This window comes from Macrobrachium nipponense, chromosome 22 (assembly GCF_015104395.2).
Source record: "Macrobrachium nipponense isolate FS-2020 chromosome 22, ASM1510439v2, whole genome shotgun sequence".
Taxonomy (NCBI): domain Eukaryota; kingdom Metazoa; phylum Arthropoda; class Malacostraca; order Decapoda; family Palaemonidae; genus Macrobrachium; species Macrobrachium nipponense.
The window spans coordinates 55243030-55261228 of NC_087213.1; the positions used below are offsets into that span (position 1 = coordinate 55243030).

General features: G+C 45.6%; 2 protein-coding genes across 4 annotated transcripts in view; both read right to left on the reverse strand.

Annotated features, from left to right (window-relative positions):
- LOC135198691 (E3 ubiquitin-protein ligase TRAIP-like) overlaps window positions 1-18199 on the reverse strand; it is a gene marked incomplete at its 5' end in the record, with an annotated part of 425152 nt that overhangs the window by 149864 nt on the left and 257089 nt on the right.
- LOC135198683 (uncharacterized) overlaps window positions 1-18199 on the reverse strand; it is a 68994-nt gene that overhangs the window by 30033 nt on the left and 20762 nt on the right. The window contains exon 3 of the mRNA XM_064226506.1: window positions 13325-13438. Coding sequence (XP_064082576.1) covers window positions 13325-13438 — 114 coding nt within the window. The remainder of the gene's footprint in view (window positions 1-13324; window positions 13439-18199) is intronic.

Sequence of the window (18199 nt, forward strand, 5' to 3'; positions counted from 1 at the left end):
ACAGGGTGAAGAGCAAGCCGTAACAGGGTGGAATGGCTAAAATACCTGGCGGAGTTGGGTACTCCGTCGGGTAAGGAACATATAATAGAAGGTGGATGTCACGTGTAATAAAATATGCATGCAACGAAATCCCAAAGATAGGTCGGAGCCTTCACATATCTAATGAAGCAACGCTATCCCAAGATCAGGTCCAGCATGTGCCGGAGTCCTGAGGCCGCCGAAGCGGGGTGGGGAAGGGTGGGCTTCTTAGATAGTGAGAGGGATACCCTACCTAGTGGGTGGAGGGGTGTCCCACTCTCCTGCACCTGGTGGCCAACCATGGCTCGGTCGAGCGAGGTACCCCCCCTCCTTCCACTAACAGCGTGGCAGAGTATGGCAGGCCTGTTCACTGAGTGTGCCCCCCAGTGAATCCCCCCCCCCCCCCCACCCCCCCCCCCCCCTACCCGGGAGACTTGGATGGGAGCGAGTCGTCACTCCACCGAAGTGGGTGAGCTAGGGGAGGGAGGTGGGGAGAGCTGGGAGGGGTCGGTAGCAGGGTGGCTCGTACGCGATCAGCTGGAGACACTCTCAGCCGGGTGAACAGTCACACGGTGTGAGAGGCCAGTCGATCTAACAAGGCCTAGGCCAACTAGGTGCCGGCTATAGGGAGAACACATAACATAAATATCCTATTCTAACAATCGGGGGAAAGACGAAATACAAGGGGAGTGAGAGAGAAAGAGAAGGTCCTTGAGAAACTAGGTTAACCCTCTTACGCCGACTGGACGTATTTTACGTCGACATTTTTTGTCTCCCGTGTGCCGACTGGACGTATTTTACGTCCTTACAAAAGTTTTTTTAAAATTCGCGGAAAAATACTTATAGGCCTACCAGCCTAAAACTTTTGAATCACACGCCTTGGGGGATGCTGGGAGTTCACGGATCAAGGTGTTGTTTTGTTTACAATTGTTACGCAGGCGCGCAAGCGCGAATTTCTTTCTTGCCGCACTAAAAAGTATCTGTGACACATCTCGGAAATTATTTCGTCACTTTGACATAATTTTTGTACCATTGTAAATTAGCCGTTACATGAAGTATTATATATGAAAATGTGTGCATTTTTATGTAGAATACAACAATAAAATACTCATGATTGTAGCTTTTATCAGTTTTGAGATATTTTCATATAAATAACGATAATTGCCAAAATTTTAACCTTTGGTCAACTTTGACTCTACCGAAATGGTCGAAAAACGCAATTGTAAGCTATAACGCTTATATTCTAGTAATATTCAATCATTTACCTTAATTTTGCAACTGATTGGAAGTCTCTAGCACAATATTTCGATTTATGGTGAATTTATGAAAAAACTTTTTCCTTACGTCCGCGCGGTAACTCTTCCGAAAAAAATCATATATGCGATTGTGGTAATGTTTGCACCATTTTAAAATTAGCCGTTATATAAAGTTTTATATATGGAAATGTGCGCAATTTTGTGCACAATACAACTAAAAACAACCCATGGTTGTAGCTTTCATCAGTTTTGAGATATTTTCATATAAATAACGATAATTGCCAAAATTTCAACCTTCGGTCAACTTTGACTCTACCGAAATGGTCGAAAAACGCAATTGTAAGCTAAAACGCTTATATTTCAGTAATATTCAAGCATTTACCTTAATTTTGCAACAAATTGGAAGTCTCTAGCACAATATTTCAATTTATGGTGGATTTATGAAAAAAATAACATTTTCTTTACATCCGCGCGGTAACTCTTCCGAAAAAATCATACGTGCGATTGTGGTAATGTTTGCACCATTTTAAATTAGCCGTTACATAAAGTTTTATATATGAAAATATGCGCAATTTCATGTAGAATACAACAAAAAATAATTGAAGGTTGTAGCTTTTCTAATTTTTGAAATATTTGCATATAAATCACGATAAATAGAAAAAAAACCACGTTCGGTCAACTTTGACTCTACCGAAATGGTCGAAAAACGCAATTGTAAGCTAAAACTCTTACAGTCTAGTAATATTCAGTCATTTATCTTCATCTTGAAACAAATTCGAAGTCTCTAGCAAAATATTTAGATTTATGGTGAATTTAAACAAAAATCTTTCCTTCCCTCCGCGCGCGGATTCTCCGCCACAAATCTCCGAAATACGTACGTCCCATTCTCGGAATATTTGCTCCGTTTCATATTAGGCATTTCATAGAGTTTTTATATATGAAAATGTACGCAATTTTCATGTATAATAAAACGAAAAATATTGAAGGTTGTAGCTTTTCTTATTTCCGAAATAATTGCATATAAAAAATATATAAAAAAAAATTCGACATTCGTCAACTTTAAACTCGTCAGATATGCTCGAAAACTGCAATTGTAAGCTAATACTCTTACAGTATAGTAATATTCAATCATTTGTCTTAATTTTGAAAGAAATTGGAAGTCTCTAGGACAATATTTAGATTTATGGTGAATATTTGAAAAAAATATTTGTTTACGTCTGCACGTTACGAATTCATGCATTATTTTGTGATAATATTTTCTCTGTGTTTGCTTTTATCGTTTACAATTGTTATATACCAAAATGATCACAATTTAGTGTTACATTACAATGAAAAAAAAAGTTAACTCGTTACCTTTAACCATTTGCGCACAGCGCGATTTGAATACAATTATATATGAAATTTCATTTTTGCGCTATCATATATCGCATTATTTATATATGATAATGATATTTTTTTTCATTCTGATGGTGCATACTAAACTTCAGGCAATAAACAAAAAAAGGAGCCAAAAAATGACAATTTGTCGAAAATTGCATTTTCCTAACTATACAAACCTGAGGTCCTTTAACAATAGGAAGTAGCTAGCGGCAGCTGGAACGGTCGTAAGCTTCGAACAAGGGAGAACGGTAGTTAACTGCTTGTCCGACAGTCGCGCGCCGCGCGACTGGGAGGTAACAAATCATTTTTGCTTTTGGCCACCCATGCAAAATACGCAGAGTGAGGGGGTGGCATGAGGAGGGACTATATGTAAAGGACCTCAGGTTTGTATAGTAGGAAAAAATGCAATTTCGACAAATTGTCATTTGTTCCGATACGTAATACAAAACCATCGGTCCTTTAACAATAGGAAGACTCACTTCTTGGTGGGAGGAGGAGAAAATCTGAGTCTTTTGATGAACAGAACTGGTGTTCGTCCATCCCTGGAATGCCCCCTCCCTGGTCGTAAAGAGCGAGGGAGGGGGGGGGGGATCAAGCCTCTGTCCGATTGAACGGGGCGGGGTGGCACCGCAGGATCAATGGTCAGACCTCTGGGCCGAAGTACTAAGAGAGAGGCAAGCGGTATCTCTTCGTACCAGCAAGCAAGAACTTGTTCCTGTTTGCAAGAGGCAACATAAAGTATGGGTTGTCTCAAGCTGGCATCCACTTCCTCCCCCTTGTTGGAGGAAGTGGTGGATATACGCTCCTATCCCTAGTGAAAGGGATAGGATGGGGCTCTGTTGAGTAGCTCACCTGCATCTGTCCTTATCCAGCAGGGTGACGACCATGTCCCTCTAACCACAGGTAGAGGGGAAGAAAAAGATGGGAAGAGGAGCCAGTCACACTCTCATTCACTCATCCATTCTTATGGTCACACCAGGACTCGATGCTGTTCAGCCTGCGAGGGTCTGGGTTCGCTACACAACGTGTTAAGCAGCCACCACGGGTCCCACCAAGGAAAAAAGATCCAAGGACCTGTGGGCAATATCCCGAAGGTAGAAGGAAGGGCATGTGGTCTGGTTGACCAGACCCCTGCCTTCAGTACCTGCGCCACGGAGAAGTTCTTGCGGACAAGGCAGCATCTCCTTCGCATCGAAGGCGGTGAAGTCATTAGGGAGGGGATTGTGAACGACTCGAACCAATGTCAGGGACCGAAGGGTTCTGAGTCTTCGCTACGAAGTTCGGTACGAAATCGAGCGTCACGGATCCCCATCCCCTGGATGCTTGACTTCGCAGGAGAAGTCATGCAGTTCCTCAGAGGAAAAGAAGGAAATAGTCGCATGACCATATCCTTCTCTACTATTCGGTGATGTCCAGTACCCATACTGGTCTGTCCGTTTGCCACGAAGTCTCGCATCCTCCTATCCCCATGCAGCGAAGTTCTCGGTAGTGGATAGGACACGACACTCCATGGTGGGTGTCAAGGTATGGGTACTGTGACAAGCTATTAAAACGAAGTAATGATTGCTCTGTAACAACCGAACTAAGTCAAACAGCGTAATTCGTAACTGACTCGGCCGCTCTGACAGCTGCGACTGACTGCGTTCGGTAGGAGCAAGTTGTCAAAGCATCCGAGTAAGTCACGTGACCTTCGCCTTTAAAGGGTTATGCCGAGAGACCAAACAAATAATGTATTTGTTTGTCACCGATGCCGGACAGCGAGGTGATGATTCTCTTAAGGCATGTGCCAACAGGCGAAAGTCAATTGCCTTCTAGAGACCGAGGTCCCTGAAGGTAAAACATCTCATGGTTGTTGAATCTCAGCTAAGGAGAAACAACACTATGTACCGTTGAAGACGAAGGTAGATATTGAATGCAACCTACGTCTTCACAGATGAATCGGGAGAAGGATTCTCAAGATTCATAACCTGTGCTTACAAATGACTGAAAAACGCTAACCGCTATTTCATTGCTGTCCGGTGAGAAGTCGTAGTTGCAATGAAAGCGGGGCGTTCTTCAGTAATGAAAACACAGGGGAAAGCCGCCTGAAGAACTGCTTATCATGGGCTGAACATTTGGAAGTAGAGCTGTCAGGTCGGAGAGTAGGCGATGTCTTCTGACACATCTCGTAATCGGTTGAACAATGAACAATTGTACACCTACGAATAAAGAGATATTTTGAAGACAAAACTCAGATGTCTGCAAAATCATTCGCATTATCGCAGTGCGATGCAGCGGGGAGACTTGTACAGACTTCTGTTACCGTGCGGTAAACAGAAAGATGAAAGAGTCCAAGAGATATCTCTGTTGAGAAAATTCTCGCAATGTCGAAGGCGATGGAATCTAGCGTCACAGCAGTAGAGGTCCTTCATTATTGCGAGAATCCCCGTTAATCAGAGACCTAAGTCCATGATTGTTGGGCAGAGATACGGTTCGGTAGTCAATCAAAGCAGGGCAGAGAGAGACATACATGGACCGTGCATATCGGAGGCCCAGCTGATACTGAGATGCTATCAGGCCAGTTCAATACGCAGTAGTTGAGCCTGAGTCTCGCTGACTCGTCATCCTGAGTTGCAGGTAATCCATTATTCCACGAAGGAATGCGTTCGGCTAGAACTACCGAGCATAAAAGATATGCTCGAGCAATTATATTTAGGCGAAACGAATTTCGGTAGGTATAAAAAGTTGAAATGGTGTTGTCGTGACAAAACCATAAGTATATAAAATTGAAACTGAAAACTCCTGGGAGGTTGCAGGCAACCCCGAGTTGCAGTTCAATTAGAATACTTTTCTTATAAGTCGCAATCTGTAGATTAACTAGGATATGCGCCTACCCCTCGGACATTCAACTGCTTAGTAGAATCATGTCGCGAGGTTAATATACGTAGTATAATTTGTAGGATTCTGAACAACGATCTCCATTCCTAAATTCTTTCCTTCAAGAAAACAAAATAAGGATTGGAGATCGACCACCTTCGATCTCTATCAAAGAGAGTGAAGGAGAAGTCTTCCTCGAAGGAAAGCTTCAATGGTGAACAGAATACTAAGACGATAGTTCAAGCCAAACTGGATATTCCCGTCCGATCTTCTCTAGTCCAGGTTGGTCGCCTACTGTGAGATAGTTTCTTCAGCAGCAGTCTTCTTCCCAATGCTAGAAATTCCAGGAATTCGAGCATAGGCGAGGTTCCCGATTATCGTGTATATCGGGGATTCTCGTCTCGCTCACTTTGGACCGTGGTCTCGCGTAAGTGTTTAGAGATCGTAAAACTCGAATACTAAATGCGTTAGAAATTCGTAGAATTGTAAGCAGTCTGCGAAACCCCACCGAATTCGTCAAACGATATCGGCTGGTGGTCCTCTCGACTTCCCGTAGAAAATCGAGAATGGGGCAGGATTCCTCCTCAACGACCGGGGCTTACGTCAGGTAGGACCCGAAGTCCCCCGGTAGCGCAGTCCCGACGTGGGATCCTACAGAGAAATCTCTGTAGATCCCTCCCCTTTCCCTCGTAACCGTAAGGAGAGAGGATTGGGGGAGGAATTGGATACTCGCTCGCCTTCCCAGTGGAACTAGCAGTTGGAGAAGAGTAGGAACAGCCATCGCCTTGCGGCGATGGCCTCTCAGAGTCTGGGAAAACGTATCGTCAGGAGAAAAACGTTTTCCCGCGGAGGGTTACGAACTCTCACTGTAGGTAAGGGTCTGCCGCCACTGTGAACGTCGTCTGGGTGGGGCGATCGACACCTGACAGGAGAGAGCCGATACCGTCCTCCGACTCATTCCAGTCCTCGTCGAGGTCGAAACCTCTCAGGAGGACCGAAGGAGTATTCAAATACGGTGTCCGAAGACACGTAGAAACGCCGCTGTCGCAGTAGAGGAGGTGGAAGTAGCTTGATCGACGGCCAGAATGGAGAGAGCCTTCTTGTCCGGAGACGAGAGACTCTGGTTCGAGAGACAGAATCGGCAAGTTCGATCGCGGCAGACCCCACCGTCGGTTTGGGTTCCCTCTCGGGCCCCAAAACGACTCGAGCAGAGACGTGGGCTCTGCTGTGGAGGGAGCGGCAATCCTTCCGCAAGGTCATTATTGCTGACGAATCAGCTTAATGACTTCTGCAAATTCCTCTGTATCTCGGGAGTAACCGTGTCTTGAGAGTAGGACCGTCCAGTCCCTCCAACAAGAACAGATCCCGAGATACTCCTCCTTCAGAAGGAGGAACAGCGGCAGACCCCTGACGGTCGCCCCTCCAGCTACTTGCGCGTATGTCCTGGTCGGTTCCTAGACCGTGCCTGTCCATACGGCGTCATAGCGGGATCGCGAGCGGCGCACCTCTCGCGATCACTCATAGGTACCTCGCTCCTCCCGGTGTAGCCCGAGGAGGTTGAAGGTACAGGAGAGGCAGACCTGACGCTACCCCCTAGCTCGCTGGCAGGACCAGCGTGCTTGGAGGGCTGCTGCTGATCGTCCACCCGCAGTGGCGATCGAGCAGCAGGCCTAGCCTTGCCGCTCGCCTGGGTCTTGAGAGGCTCGGCTGAGAACGTCGACGCTGATCTCTAGCGTCAGGCGAGCTGTTGCTGGTTACCGTCTCCGCCCGGCTCCCGATGGGAGCAGGCGTCAGGTGACCTGCTAGGCTCGTTGACGCGGTGAGACCGGCGAGCGTCCTCTCGGCGCGTCTAGCCGCTGGTACCAGCCGTGGCCCTGGTACCGACGACCGCGGGGACCCATTCCTCGCCTCAACCCGTGGCTGGTCAGCGACCGTCACGTCAACCCGAGCAGCCAGCTGGTCGCTGCGAGAGCGTCCACTGGCCTAGCGAGAGTCGTCTGCACGACACTCGCCAGTCTTCTGCTCCGCGCTTCGGTCTTGGCGGCGAGCGAGCTCGAGTGTCAAGACTTTGGCTGGACGTCGGTCTCCCGCGGGAGACCGTCCACTCGGTACTTCTCGCTAACGAGAAGCCGAGGCGGATCCTGGTTTAGCGGCAGAACCGCTAGAACCAGGCGATGGAAGTGCCAGCCGAAGCTGGTACTCCTCTGGTCCCCATCTTCTTCTCCTTGGTAGAAGAAAAGACTGGGCCCTGTTCCCGAGGAGCAGGAGGACCAGCAGCAAGAAGACTCCCCGAATCGCCGGAGCGAGACGGGGCCCTTAGAAGGTCCCGAAGGAGCCTTCTTAGGGGGGAAAACCCGGGTTACCAGCTGGTCGCTGCAAGAGCGGCCGCTGGCCTGGCAAGAGTCACCTGAGCGTCTCTCACCAGCCTTCTGCTCCGTGCCGCGTCTTGGCGCCGAGCGAACTCTGGCGCCGAAACTTGGCTGCACGGTCTCCCGAGGGAGAACGTACACTCGGGATCTCTCGCGAACGAGAGACCGAGCGGAACCTGGCGTAGCGGCATCGCCGCTAGCACCCAGGCGAGGAAGTACCAGAGCTAACCGATACTCCTCTGGTCCCCGTCTATCTCTTCCTTACGGAAGGGGAGACGGGCCCCGCTCCCGAAGGAGCAGGAGGACCAGCAGAAGGACCCCCCCGTCCCACCGTGGGTGGGACGGGCCTTAGAAGTTCCCGAAGGAGACTTCTTAGGGGGGAAGGCAGCCTTCTTCTTCTTCGGCTTATGGGCCTTAGAAGTCGAAGGGGAAGAGGTAGCAGCAGACGATGAAGACGAAGATGACAGCTTCCTCTTCTCCTCTTCCCTCGTCAGCTCACGCAGGACAGTCGTCAGGTCCTCCATCCAGGCCGGAGCCGGGGCTATTGCCGAAGCAACACGGCCCGACTGCACCTGTCCGGAAGGACCTGGGACTGGGGAAGACACACCGTGGGCAGGACCAGCCAGCATGACAGGCACAGGAACCAGGAGCAACAGGAACAGGCAAACCAGCTCAGGAGCGGCAGGAACAGCGGCAGCGGTAGGGACCCAGAAGGGACAGCCAAGCCACACCGCGGGAATCACATCAGCGGCAGGTACGGCAGGCCCAGCGATCGCCTCGTAGAATCATCGGCAGCCAGCGGAACCTGGGTCCTGGCGGCCGGTCCCAGGGGCGAGCTGCTGGAACAGCGGAAGTCTGGGGCAGGCAACACGAAGAAAACAGGCGGCGGCGGCAACCCCAACCCTCTCGGTACGGCTGCGGCCCTAGTAGCGGCAGACGGCGTCATCGACACAGCATGGGGAGTGTAGACCAGGAGGAGGGGGGGGAGCAGCATAAGCGGCCGTGGTAGTAGTGGAGACCGCCCCAGACCTCGCTAGACGCTGCAGCAGCCCGTGGATGCTAGGCACGCCCTGCCTCCGCGGTGGTCCATACCTGTCCAAGGTCGTCTCCCACGGATGTAGCACCTGCGGTAATATAGATAGATTAGTAAGAGGGGTTCCCTCACGCACTGGGGGGAAGACATGCCCCACCCCGAACGCAAGGAAGACCCCAAATACAAAATACAATGAAGAAGCTGAGCGGGGGCAGGAAGGAAGACGAAGAATCGGATACCAAGGGAGTCGCGGGAGAGCTTTCCGACGACCTCCCGGCAGACCTTCGCTTCCCTACCCCCGCACAGCAGTGAAAAGTAATATGAAAATGAAACAGAATACTGCCCTTGCAATTCACTTCATAGAACTTAAAGGGGAAAAGATCATTCCCGGGTAAGAACGGAAACTTGATCCAATAATATGATGCTATCATAAAAATATATATGAAAATGAAACAGAATACTGCACTTGCGATTTCATTTTCACATAAAAAAATTGTAAGGATCAATTCCCGGTAAGAACGAAAATTGATCCAAATTAAATTCCATGCAAATAAATAAATGAAAATGAAAAGAATATTGCAATTGCGAATCCACTTTCATTGCATTCTATTATACAAAATTAAAAGGCTCGTGCCGAGCGCAATCACACTCTCGTAACGAAACGCACAGGGCAAAATATAATGAAAAGAGTACTTACATTTTTCAATTACACACTTTCGCCCAAAATACATGACTCGGTGCGAGTGCGCCCGCCCTCGGCACTGAGACATAATTCAAGGGTTCAATTCATGAAAAGAGAGGAAATCGCCGCATCTACGGCGATAACTCCATGTTGGTTCATAATTAAGTAATGAAAATGAAAACAGTGTACTTACAGTTTCATTTTCAAGTCAAACAAACCATTAGTAGAAAACACAATATAAACAAAGCATACGACGATGAAGCGGGCAGAGAGCGATGACGAACACGTCCTTCACACCCGCGGCCGAAAGCAAAAGTGATTTGTTTACCTCCCAGTCGCGCGGCGCGCGACTGTCGGACAAGCAGTTAACTACCGTTCTCCCCTTGTTCGAAGCTTACGACCGTTCCAGCGGCCGCTAGCTACTTCCTATTGTTAAAGGACCGATGGTTTGTATTACGTATCGGAACAAATGAACTCTTAATCTTGAAAACTAAGCGCGCTGTGATTTTTTGAAAAAAATATTTTTTCCGCTTCCGCGCTCACTCCGAAACCCCTCTGGCACACGGGAGACAATTTTTTATTTACCGCTCCGGCGTAAGAGGGTTAAGCGAAATCCAATGAAGGAAATGCTAGCCTAGAAACTCAGAGCGGCTTAGCCTAGATGCCGTAACGAATGATCGAGGGGCAAGCGGCCAGGGTGGCTCAAGGACGGAGTGTTACAAAGGAACTAGGGTCCTTCGTAAGGCAAACAAGACAATAGATCCTATCTTACTGATAAACAAGGGTTGATATAACAACCTTCATGCAAGAAAGGAAAGCGAGCGCCATGACCGCAAGCATGCGATTTGGAAGTAGGCTATCCCCCGTGAATGGACTAAAAAACATAAAACAACATGCCAAATGCATCTTAAAATAAATATACGTATCAAGTACTGCTGAAGTGCAATCGAGACCAATTAGTATGGGAGACCAATTGGAGCAAGAAAGCAGGTTAGATTAGATTATAAAAATTTTTGGCACATAGCCAAGCGCCGGAGCCGATGGGGCCATTCAGCGCATATATATCTTTAGGAATAAAAGTCACTGTCGTACAAACAAACATACACACAACCGATTAACATACAAATCATTCATTCATAAAAACCAAACAAGAAGCCTAAAACAATTAAGAGAAAATTACAATTCATAAAAAAGACCAATATTTTTAAAATGTCATAATTTGCTCTGCCTGAGCACCTTCACCTAAAATAATCGCCAAGAGACTTATTTGCCAGTAAACAAGCTCTACGTTTGTTTTCAAAATGAGGGCACTCCACCAAAATATGCACCACAGTCAAATCCACATGACAAGTGGAACAGCGAGGAACCTGCCTATCCGCTCCACTCATCATTAGATACCCGTGAGTATATTTAGTGTGGCCAATACGTAATCTAGCTAAAAACTATCTCAGACCTTCTATCCATCCGGCTATGAGGCCAAGGATGAACAGAAGGCCTAATCGACTTAATTTAAGATTATTATCTAAAGTAGACCAGTGGGCCTGCCACTGGTCTCTACAATAAAATCGAAATGGTACTTTTAAAATCGGAAACAGGGACGCCCATGTTGGAAATGTGCCTAAGCCTAGTTGCAGCCTTAGCAGCAGCGTCGGCTCGCTCATTCCCAACAATTCCAACATGGGACGGAGCCCAACAAAACCTAACAGAAAATCCTCTTCTATTAATTAAAAGATAAAACCAATCTTGTACTTCTTGCACTAAAGGGTGGCAAGAGACTAGGCTTTTGAGAGAAGATAAAAACACTCAAAGAGTCAGTAAAAATGGTAAAAAACCTTGTTAGTACAAGAACTAGTAAAAAACATATTAAGAGCAGTCAAAACTGCCAGCAGTTCAGCTGTAAAAACAGAGGATTTAGATGGAAGTTTCTTTTTAATTATATTATCACTAGTCACTACAGAGCAACCAACACCATCAGAACCTTCGAGCCATCAGTATATATATGATGAGAATCACCATGTTCAGAAGCATGATCCAAGAAAACTTGCCCTCAACTGATCATCAGAACTGTTGCACCTGCTTTCCCTAATTGGGCAGATTTCTATGTGTGGCCTATTCCAAGGAGGAAACTTTGAGGGCGAAATTTCAGCTACTGCAGGGGTAGTAATCCCACCTCCCTGGCAGAGCTGGCTAGCTAACTTCAAGCGGCTTTGGCAATCTAGGTCTATTTGGGGCTCTGTCAGTTGGTTCTCTAACGTACTTATAGTTAGGGTTTAGCTTTGACGTAAGTATTCTTGATATGACTCTTAAGCCTAATTCCTCCCTACGGAATAAATAGTGGGGACAACCGGACTCAACATATAGGCTTTCTACTGGTGAAGTTCTATAGCTCCCGTACAAATACGTAAAGCCATATTATGGACAACATCTAATTTCTGCAGTGTTGTCTTGCACGCACAACCATAACTTGGCAACCATAAATCAATTTTGCTTAGGCATAAACAACATGGTACATCCTCAAAAGGGTAATTCGATCTGCCCCCAGTTAAATTAGATACAACTTTAAGAATATTAAGTCGAAGCTTTCACGTTACATACAACTTCATTAACATGTTGAGTAAAAGTTAATTTTTTATCAAATGTAACACCTAGATACTTAATGCTATCTTCATAAGGTAAAATCGAATCGTTTAAAAACAACGTAGGGATCTCTTCCACTCTTCTTAATCGACAAAATCGTATAGCTTTGGTTTTTTCTGGTGAAAATTTGAACCCCTTTAGCACTGGCCCATGATGTTTGAGCAATTAATAGCAGTCTGGATCATTTGGACAAGCTTCAACAGCTGTGGACTTACTACAGATTATTGCATAATCATCAGCAAGGCCAGACCAATGCACCCACCCGACAGGAACTTGTTCTAGTAGACCGTTGACCAGTACATTAAAGATGTTGGACTAAGAACGCTTCCCTGAGGTAACCCTGCAAGAAAGCAGGGAATCATCATGCGGCTGGCAAGCCAAGAAGGCGACGCGGGACCAGCAACGCACGTTTTACCACTCGTACATATAACCTAAGATAATTAGGCATAAAATGTCAAAAACCGTCTCAAAATAATCCCAAACATTAAACGCAGTACTTAACTTGGATGCAGTAGCTTGAAGGTCCATGTTGATGATGAAAGAAATCCAAAATAGCGAAAAACACAGCACAAGGAAAAAACGCGTGTGGTGTGAGCGATGCTATCGAAAGGAATGAAAATAAAGGCGTTATTCGTAGTAGTAGTGGGTAGCGGGGCCTTGCATCGGCTCCTCCGTAGACGAGGGATATTGAGAAAGGGAGAACCTAAATGGCAAGGGACCTCTGGTAGTGGCTTCCACTCGTCCCAGATACCATACCGACACCTTTATTAAAGGTGAGCGAGCCAGTCTATTCTGGCATTACTATTTTAGTTTTTTCTCTGGTAATTATAGCAATATTTTACCTTAGAAATATCCACTAAAGGAAGTATTTCACTGGGCAACACAGGCTGAGCCCAGAAATTATATTACATCTTATATAAACATATGGTAAATTCTTAAAAATTTCAAAACTGGAGGAACTGAAAATGATAAGATTCTAAAAAAATTTTATTGCTAGAAATTTTTCTCAAGGATTTGTGTCCCATACATAAAAAAACAGTTGGTGGAAAGTTACAAAACCAATGAGAATATAGTAGATGCAAACAAGATATACCTGCTCTGCCTTGTTATGAAGCCTTTGCTTTCTGGTCTCCACTTCTTCCTCTGCCTCCTCTCCATCATCATCATCAGCTGATCTAGAGTTTTGAAGAATCTGTTGAATGTTTGCCTGGAAGATGCTTCTAAATTCAGTATACATATATTTACAAAGTTCACATCATTAATAGTCTTATTTGTGCACAAAAGCCACTGAGATAGACTAACTAATCAAAGTCTTCTAGCTCAGGCCTGATGATACCAAGACTTCCGCATGAAGGCAGCAACAGTTATGTCTTCTAAATAAAGAAAGATGATATTGTTAAGATACAATAAAGTTTTGTACATACTTACCTGGCAGATATATACTTAGCTATAGACTCCGTCGTCCCCGACAGAAATTCGAATTTCGCGGCACACGCTGCAGGTAGGTCAGGTGATCTACCGCCCCTGCCGCTGGGTGGCAGGAATAGGAACGATTACCGTTCTAGAACCAGATTTTCTCTTCCACCTGTCTCCTGAGGGGAGGTTGGGTGGGCCATCAATCGTATATATCTGCCAGGTAAGTATGTACAAAACTTTATTGTATCTTAACAATATCATTTTTGTACATGGAACTTACCCAGCAGATATATACTTAGCTATTTACTGGATTGACACCCTGGTGGTGGGAAAGAGACAACTATTTAGAATAGACAGGTAAACAACATAGTTGTAGGTAATAAATAAATAAAACCTTGGTTCCTACTTGATCAGGCGGAAAGACTCCATGGCTAATGCCTAGGAATCTGCTTCGCCTCAAGAGCCTCAGCGAGGATGTGACCTATGGCTAAGAGTTCTTGTGGGTCTGTCGATGGGGTCTTACCATTTACTCGACAGAGCCTCTTACATGACAATATGCCTATGCCCTAGTGGCATAATTAAGGAGCACAACACCGATCCGATCACCTGATCCTAACACGAGGTTAGTGCTTAAGTTGAAAAGAGTTATCTACAAACTCCTTTCAAACAACCCAAAGAAAAAACAAAAAACACGACGTTAAATAAAATTTAACTCACTAGTTAAGGATCATATCTGCTCCCTATCCCAGCAATGTATCCGCAGACACGTATCAACCAAGAGAGAAGGATCCCTCGAAGGTTATCTTGACATCCTTCGGATAATGGGAAGAAGTCAAACACAGAGTTGCATCTCGCCCGTATGTGACAGCTAATATGTCCTTATGACATATTGTTAGGAAAGAACAAGAATTCGGAAAAGCTCGCACTTCATGCACTTTTTTAATTCTCAGCTGTTTGAAGGAATCATCAATGCACTTATCAAGTGCTTAGGAGATCACAATGTCTCAAAGAAGGCCAGGGCGTTCTTTGATATAGATCTCTTCTGGGTGAAGCCTGGAGCCTGGCTAGCGCTTCGTGCCTGGCAGGCGCTAGAGCCTGTCTAGCGCTCGCGCCCTGGCTGGAGCCTTGCGCCTGAATGGCGCCTAGAGCCTGGCTGGAGCCTCGCGCCTAGATGGCGCCTTGCGCCTGGCTGGCGGCTGGCTGGCGCCTCGCGCCTGGCTGGTGCCTGATTGGCTCCTCCTTCCTGGCTAGCGCCTCGCGCCTGGCTGGAGCATTGCGTCTGGCTGGTGCCTTGCGCCTGGAAGGCACCTGGAGCCTGGCAGAAGACTTCATGATTAACTGTCTATGAGTCTGCATGCCTCAAGAGTTTCAGCGAGGTAGGGACCTATGACTGACAAACCCTTCTGGATCATGTCAATGGGGGCTAGCCCGCTTACACGACAGAGCCTTCTCGGATCGTGCCAACTGCTGACCCACTTACATGGCAGAGCCTTACCTGTATCATATCAATGGGGACTAGCCCTCTTACATGACAGAGCTTTAGGTTTCTCTTTACTGGAAGGAGCCTTGCGTCTGGATGGATCCTCAATCCTGACTGGAGCCTAGCCTTGAAGGAGCCTGGCACCTGGCTGGCTTCCTAGAGCCTGGCTGGCTCCTAGAGCCTGGTTGGTCCTAGAGCCTGGCTGGCTCCTAGAGCCCCTGGCTGGCTCCTAGAGCCTGGGGCTGGCGGCCTAGAGCCTGGCTGGCTCCTAGAGCCTGGTGGCTCCTAGAGGCCTGGCTGGCTCCTAGAGCCTGGTTGGCTCCTAGAGGCCTGGTTGGCTCCTAGAGCCTGGCTGGCTCCTAGAGCCTGGCTGGCGCCTGCGCCTGGCTTGGCTCCTCCACACTTGCTGGAGCTTCGAGCTTGGAAGAGTCTCTAGGCTGTCTGGCAATGTCCACATCGGACACTCTTATATCTGTCCGATTTGTTCGCCTCTGGTGCATTTGCGCCAGGTTGGAGGCCCGCTCTCCTTCTCAGTATCCGACCATGACAGAGTTCCTTGGAACTGTCCGCCTCTGGCGTTTTTTCGCCTGTATTGGCATTTGGCGCTTGGCTGGCGCTACATTGTCCGAGAGTCCTGAACAACCACATAGTTTTTATCAGGAGACTGGAGAAGGGTGGAAGAAATTCTTCCCCTTTGAGCTTTTGGCCCTGGCAAGGGGAGGTGATTTTAGTCAGCTACACCCAGTAGACGACAGGATATCTAACAATACGAGAGAGAAGAGTCTTCCTCCGAGGAGGATCCTTCGTGAACACTTCTTTTGCTAACGAGACTCTTCTTACATGTTGATGAGGTTCCTCGTTGCAGAATCTTCCCTATCCTTGCCCGAAGGAAGGGAAGGAGTCTGGAAGTCGAAGGAGACTCTGAGCTGAAATTGGGCGGAACCCTGATTTCTAGCTCTTATTGTATCCTTCTGAATACCTTCTGGGAAGCATTTTGAGCCCTCATCGCACCCCGAAGACTCTGTAGGCAAACGTTTAAACCATCTCTTCTTCTGTAGATGAAAATGTAAGTACCCTGCCTGGGCAACTAAACTTCTATCTGAAAGCGTTGCGTCAGGAATAGAGGGATTTATTTCTTTTGCCAGACATACTATGCTGGCAAGAACCCATTGCCGAGTCCCTCCATTTTTTGAATCTGATGCGAGATTAATGACAAAAACAAAAAATTCACTTGTCTTCTTGGTCGTTTAGGGCTAAGAGAAACAAAGAATTCCTTCATTAAACTTCCACCATCAGAAGTGATGAGGAGCAGTTCCATTTTGTCGGAACACGGAATCTGTGGCCACAAAAAAAAAAATCCCATTCGAAGTACATGATATCCTACTCTTGTCGTATTGCGGTATCGTATAAGATCCCGAAGATCTTAATCCTCTGTTATCTCTAATTCCCTTTGTAGAGACAGAGTATGGCCTTTTACTGCGTTCTTTGATAGCAGATATATATATAGGTGATTCTTCCCTCTGAAAGTGAAGAAAAAAACCTCGCTATGTGGTTCACAGAGGTATCGGAAGAGGACAGTTTCCTCATTCCATCTAGCACGATCTGCAGCAATTCTATGTCTTCGCCATGACTATTGTCATTTACCTTGAAAAAACCTCTCATTCATGTCCACTTCTGGTCAGTCTGCACGCGGACAGACTCAGAGTGGAGAGGTTTTATAGGTCTATTTATAATAGATCTGATAGAATATCCAGATACTCTTGGAAAAGCCTTACGAAACATGCTGTGAGAGAACGTGACTTCTGTGAATCCAACCTCTCTAAGGCCAAAATGAGGCATACATCCTCTCTTCCTTTGACGCCCAGTAGCTATGCTTAGTCCAAGACAACTGTCTATTTTCCAGAAGGCTATTATTATTAATTCTCTAGTTTTGTCCAAAGTTTGGTATATTTCTCACACCTTGCCTCCATCAAAAAAAATACATTGCTCAAATAAATATGCATATTTTCCGGGTATGTCTGGAGTACTTACCATCTGTAAGCAGAGAGACTCTTTGTTTGTCTAAAGGGAAGAAAAGGGGTATTGGGAATAATAAATGTTTTTTTTAAATCATTAGCGATTTTCAGTTCGACAGCTTTGAGTGATATTAAAAACCCCCGATACAGAGGATAGGAGGTTTGAGCAATTTCTATTGCAAGATGCGAATAAGCCTTCTTGTTAGATTTGAAGGAAATAATGAGATTTCATTTTTATCAACATCATTTTACCTCAGTAGCAAATTGATGTCATAGGAAAGTTTCTCGGCATGAAAAATTCCCAAACTTGAATAGTAAAAGACTGCTATAAATTTATAAGGCAGAAAATGCACCAAAAATTGAAGAGAGTTATCCACTTTTGGACTGGGAAATGGTATGGGAGAGCATAAAACAAACCTTTCATTGGTATCATGGAAAGGGAGTTTGCCTTTAAATATGCACATGGAACCTTGGCGACCAACAACAGGCTAAAAATGTTAAATATCAAAACAGTGATAGATGTGATCATTGTGAAGATGTTGAATACACCTTGCATATTTTTTACTTTTGTAGTCACATAAAACATCATTGGAGTATTTCAAAAGTGTGCTATTCAATACTTGTAAAATAATAGAGATAATGTTTTGAAAACATTAATGTTTAGTTTCAAGTTATAGGACTAAAAAGGATCTTAATAGTGCCAGACTGTATTAATTGTGGGATTGGGTATTTATATGCTGTTTGTTTGGGTTAGTAAAAAGAAACATTACACAAAAGAGGAAACAGATGCCTTTATTAAAAAAAGCAAATTTTGTTATGATAGGTGGCTATTAAAGAACAATTACAAAGAAAGAATAATATTTTCACAAATAGTAGTACATTAATTACTGTTTTTAAATAGCCAGTATTAATTTTGTAAAGTTTATAAAAAAATATCACAAAATTAATATATAGTGGTTAAGGAAAAAAAGTTTTAAAGTCTTAGTTAATAATAAAAAATAAAAATCCAGTAATTTTGTAAATATTGTAGGTGTACAATTTGTAATATTTTGTAATA